Genomic DNA, 5587 nt, shown 5'->3' with positions numbered 1-5587 from the left:
TGTGAGGCAAATTGTGATTTGTGATATTGGGCTTTATAAATAAAATTGATTGATTGATTGATTATGGATGTATGGTGTATGATATAGCTGCAAAAAGTCATTTACAAAAATCAGACAGGATGCGACATATATATTATTATTATTATATATGTATTTAAGAAGAACTGAATTATCATGAACATATTGGATAAGAATTCAGGGGAAAGGAAATGGTAATATCGCTTCATCTGTTCTGCACAACTGTTGGGAGTACGTAACATTTACTGACAAAGGGTTTGGATGGGAAATTAACAAGAAGGTGAAACAGTACAAATTAAATTCCATACAACAGTTAGAAGCATTCCTCCATGGATATTTCCACAACCCAAAGTTAAGCTGCAAATATTCGACAAGAAAACAGAGTGGATAAAGAATAACCTGAACATAGGATATCTGGCTCAAAAACATCTGAAGAGCAGCTATTACAGCTCCCTGCATATTTTCACAGATGGATCTAAACACCCAAATAATGAGCATGTAGGAGTAGGCATTTACATCCCAGAGTTTGATAAAAGTATTGTCAAAAGAATTTCAAACAAGCTGTCAGTATTCACGGCAGAGATGGTAGCAATAATAATCAGTCTACAGTGGGTAGAGCAGGTCAAACCATTTAAAGTAGTGATATGTTCAGATTCCACAGCTGCAATGCAGAGTATTCAATCTGGACGAACAGCTAGAGAAGATCTTCTATCAGAAGTGTCCTTCAGCATCTTGGGATAGACATCCACCTCTGTTGGATCGTGGCGCATGCAGGTATGGAGGGAAATGAGATATCGGACAAACTGGCTAAAAGTGCATTAAACAAAAATGAAAATGATATTTTAGAACTTTGTTTTGGGAGAGGAGAAGCAAAATCAGTCATCCACCAGGGAACTACATGGCAGGAAATATGGAATAATGACACAAAGGTCTGTCAGAGTTAAAAGGTCCAGAGGGAAATGTAGGAAAGAAGATGTGACTTTCACGAGGACGAGACACACAGGACTACACGGTACATTGTTTATCATGAAGAAGAGAGAATCAGGTAAATGTGACACTTGTAGGGAAACTGTTGAACATGTTTTATTTGGATGTAGGAATTTCACTACAGAAAGGAAAAGGTTGAAGGACAGTGTGGTCAAACTGGGAAGGAAATGGAGCATCAAAGGTAAGAAACATCTTAGCTAAATATTACATAGAAAAAATGATCTGGCAAAAACGAATATCCTCCTTTAATAAACATATAAATACTATTGAAAACTTAAAACTTAAAAACAATAAATTAACTAAAACTATCAGGTTATTTAAACAATTCAGTCTTATTATTTAGCAGATCCTAATTGTGTTTTTTCCTTTTCTTTATTTATTTTCTATTTTTTTTATTTTTCCAGTGTTGACTCTCTGTGACGTCACTCTGCTATTGTTCTGTATTCATTTGTTTTTCACATATCTATTTTGTACAATATTAATATTGAAGTGTTTATAATATTTGATCAATCTTGAGTTGTACTGTTATATTGCTCTTAATAAAGTTTATTTTAAAAAAGACGAAGAAGAGTAGCGGAAGTTGCCTTAGTGTTTCCGGGTCTCTCAGACAGAGCGCAGCTAGCATGTGTTAGCATGTGTTAGCATGTCCGACATGACGCTGCGGAGAGAAGCAGGTTGGTTTTCTTTCTCCTGATGAATAAAGCTTATTTCACATTTGAACCTGACGTCACACATCAGCTGTGACGTTACAGAGCGTGACAGCTTCACAGCTAGCTGGCTAACATTAGCTGAAGTTAGCTCGTTAGCAGCTCGGCAGTCATCAGTAAACCAGCTTTTTTCCCTCAAACTTTATTTATAAAGTTCATATACCTAGTACACAGTGAGCATCATATTAATAAGAATGATTAAAGTACTTTTACTCTGACAGGACAGAACAGGTCTCGAGGCTGCACAGTGTAAAATATATTTAGAATAGAATAGAAGCTTTATTTGCCATTGCATTGAATACAGTGTATTAACACAACGAAATTCAAGGTGCCACTCCTGATCAGTGCATTAAAAAGAATAAATAGTCATAATAAATATGTCACAGCTCTAATTGCTTTTGGTGTTTGAGAGAACTGGACTGAATGAATGTGTTTGATGTTAATCAAAAGCAACAAAGCAAGGTTTTCTATTTGTGAACTTACATCTATGAATATGACATGTGGCCAATATATATGGAATAAAAGGTGTTTCATAAGTCTTGTAAACGTGTGGAAAAGTTTTGTATGCTTGCATTCAAATCTGTGAATTTGTAAAAAATATTTGAACAAATGCATTTTGTTTTTGAACCTGTACAGGAACCGTAGCTGTGCATGACATTTTGTGAACAAATGAAAACGATTTGCACAGTTATGAAAATATTTTGCAGTTATGAATCAAACTTTCACAGGTACAGCACATAAACACAGCTTCAGTTCTGTGTTTATGTGAAAATTTCTTCAAATGATGTGTCCTATTTTTCCATACGAAATCGAAGAGCATTTTGTCCATCTCTTTTAATAATGTATTGTCCAGATGAAAAGCCAAAGCAGCACGTCAATTGGGAGATTCCCTCTGCTTCAGTAAATAATGTTCTGCCTCTTAGCGAGAGCAAAATCCATTGGTTTAGTTTTCTTTGGGTTTTTTGCATAATAGAGTTCAAAGCATTTCTCCTCAGTTGATCCTTAGTAAATGATATCCCTAAATATTGAATTTCATTCTTTATTGGGTTATTGAAAAGGGTAGATTTAGAGCACTCCTTAATAGCCATGAATTCACACTTAAAGGAGCTATATGTAAGAAATCTAAAGCAAATAGTCGTAAATCTTCCTAATATGTCACAGAGACTAAGGAATAATGTTCATATAACATACTGATCTCACCTACAACAATAGTACAGCCAGAATATTCGCATTTAAAAAACATTTTTACAGTCTGCAAATCATGTTTATGTTTTGAATTTGTGTTTTGGCCTGTTGCGCCACCCACCGCCGTCTACCAGTCACGCAGTCAGTAGAGTCTCAGCATCAGTTACAGTTACGACTGAGCTACAGCAGCACGGCAAGCAGCATTAGCAGTGTCCCGGTACATAGCATTAGCAGTCTCCTCAGCTTTATCCCGGCAGCAGCGTTAGCACCAGAGAAGCCGGACTTGCTCAAACGGTCCGCTGGAAAACTGAAGATCAAGGACGCGACGGCACGGCCCTGCCACAGCAGCCGCCCGTGGGCAAACAAATCAGGCTCCAGCGTGCCGCTGTCCAGCAACCTCGAATCTGTAGGGGGGGGGGGGCGGCGGACACGACTCGCGGCAGTATTTTGAATTTGAGTGCAGTAACCGTTTTGGCCACATTCTTACATACAGCGCCTTTAATAAATTAATATTTAAAGACAGACCAGAGGCCATTGAAAACTCCTGAATAATTTTAATAGCAACAGAGATTTGGTTTTAATTATTTAAGAATAATGCGGTATCGTCTGCCAGTTGAGTTATAATTAACTCTCAATCAATAAGAGAGATACCTTTTACAGCACTAGATCCACTAAGAGCTGAGCTACGATCAGGAAGAGATATGGGGAGGCGGGGCAGCCTTGTCTGATTCCTCTTGACAGATTAAATCTAGGGGATGTACCACCCATTAATTTAACAGAACTATTACCATCTTTATAAAGAGTTTTGAGAGCTGTAGAGAAATAATTACCAAATCCAAGTTTCTTTAACAATTGTAAAATGAACTGCTGCTCCACCGTATCGAAGGCTTTGTAGAAGTCTAAAACTAAAATAAAACCATTATCCTCAAACAACTGCGGGTAATCCAAGATATCCAGGACTAGTCTGATATTATTTATTATGTGTCTTCTTGACATGAACCCCGAGTGCGTTTCTTCAACAATCGAGTCCAACACCATCGTAAGTCTTTCAGTCAATATCGGAGCAAATATCTTGTGATCATTATTAAGCAAACAAATCGAGCGCCAATTGTCAATAAATTATACGTCTTTGTTGGGTTTAGGTATTAAAGTAGTTGACCCCTGAGTCGTAGTGGCTGGGAGATGTTCTTTTTCTATGCTTTCTACAAAAACTTCAAATAAGAAAGGAGCCAGCTCATCAGTAAATGTTTTGTAAAATTCAGAGATCAGTCCATCAGTGCCTGGTGATTTGTTGTTTTTTAAAAGAGATATTGCATTCTTTATGTCCTCTAGTGTGATGGGTTTATCACATAACTCAATGTCATATTTTTCAATAGATTTAACTGTCAGAGAGTTCAAAAAGGAATCGGCTGAGGCTTGGCAAAACTTAGAGATATACATCTTGGTTAAAGTTACAGTAATTGGATATTATATTGTGGTCATCTGTAATAACCCCATTAATGTTTAGTCTACTAATGTTATTATTATTGGAATGGTGTTTTTCTAAATTAAAAAAAATAGTGTGAATTTTGCTCCCCTTCTTCAAGCCATCTTGTTCTGGACCTGATAAATGCACCTTTTTCATCTTGTTTAATTTGCAGGTTAGCTAGTTCCAATTTTTCCTCCTCTGATAATGCGTCTGGGTTTTTATGAGATAAACAGGTTATTCTTGTTACTACCTTTTCCTCTTCTGCTCTTCTGGATTTCGCTTTAATACTACCAAATTTTCTAAAAAATTTACCAATCTCAAATTTTAATAGTTACCAATAAATCCCAAATTGTTTTTCTTTTCTAGCTTTGGACCAGAAGTATAAAATCAATACTTAAAAAAAATAAAATAAATAAAAACGTTTTTTTTACGTTTTGAATTTTTATTTATGAAATACAATTTGAATTTTTATCGACTAAAACGTTTTGAAATTTCATTGACTAAAATGTTTTGAATTTTACCTGACTGAAATGACTTGAATTTTTATCGACAAAATCGTTTTGAATTTTTATTGACTAAAACTTTTTGAATTAACATTGACTAAAACGATTTGTATTTTCATCGACTAAATTGTTTCGTATTTTCCTTTACTACAACTATTTGAATTTTCATCGACTTTAATAATTTCAATTTTCAATGACTAAAAGGATTTGAGTTTTTATGCAATACAACTTTTTGAATTTTTATTTACTTAAACTTTTTGAATTTTCATAGACAAACGTTTTGAATTTTCATTGACTAAAATGTTTTGAATTTTTATCGACTAAAACTATTGGAATTGTTGAACTAATGCCTGGTACACACCACATGACATTTCTGTCTGTTCCAACAGTCACTATAGCCCCATTTTCACCGAGCAGTACGGCACGGTACAGTTCAGTTCAGTACATTTTTTTTCCCGTTTCCACTGCGAGGACGGTCACTCTGCTCAGGGCTGAGTTGTGTCTGGTTTTGAGGCTCATGTAACCACTGTTCATACTGTGGAGAGTTTTATTAGTAAACTAACTATAAAATGAAAAGATGTTTTGCTGCCTCTCACAGCAGCTGGAGTCTGAGAAAAAATAACTTCATTCACTGGGCCGACTGCCGGCAACTTTTAAGGTGGAACGTTAACTTGTAATGTTACTCAATGCATGAGTTGATGACGTGAATCCATCAGCAC

At 35.8% G+C, this 5587-nt stretch overlaps 4 protein-coding genes across 14 annotated transcripts in view; 2 read left to right on the top strand and 2 right to left on the bottom strand.

Annotated features, from left to right (window-relative positions):
* The window catches only part of LOC126384375 (zinc finger protein 184-like), a 127888-nt gene that overhangs the window by 32882 nt on the left and 89419 nt on the right, over positions 1 to 5587 (bottom strand). The window lies entirely within an intron of this gene.
* Positions 1 to 5587, bottom strand: part of LOC126384384 (zinc finger protein 665-like) — a 197254-nt gene that overhangs the window by 138440 nt on the left and 53227 nt on the right. The window lies entirely within an intron of this gene.
* The window catches only part of LOC126384388 (zinc finger protein 835-like), a 108363-nt gene that overhangs the window by 66044 nt on the left and 36732 nt on the right, over positions 1 to 5587 (top strand). The gene's annotated exons all lie outside the window — the stretch shown is intronic.
* Positions 1593 to 5587, top strand: part of LOC126384449 (gastrula zinc finger protein XlCGF8.2DB-like) — a 6439-nt gene continuing 2444 nt past the window's right edge. Inside the window, exon 1 of the mRNA XM_050035554.1 lies at positions 1593 to 1679. Coding sequence (XP_049891511.1) covers positions 1649 to 1679 — 31 coding nt within the window. The 5' untranslated portion in view covers positions 1593 to 1648. The remainder of the gene's footprint in view (positions 1680 to 5587) is intronic.

The sequence above is a fragment of the Epinephelus moara genome, chromosome 22 (genome assembly GCF_006386435.1).
Source record: "Epinephelus moara isolate mb chromosome 22, YSFRI_EMoa_1.0, whole genome shotgun sequence".
Lineage (NCBI taxonomy): Eukaryota > Metazoa > Chordata > Actinopteri > Perciformes > Serranidae > Epinephelus > Epinephelus moara.
Note: the sequence above shows the minus strand (reverse complement) of the source record. Positions and strands in the feature narration are given on the sequence as shown.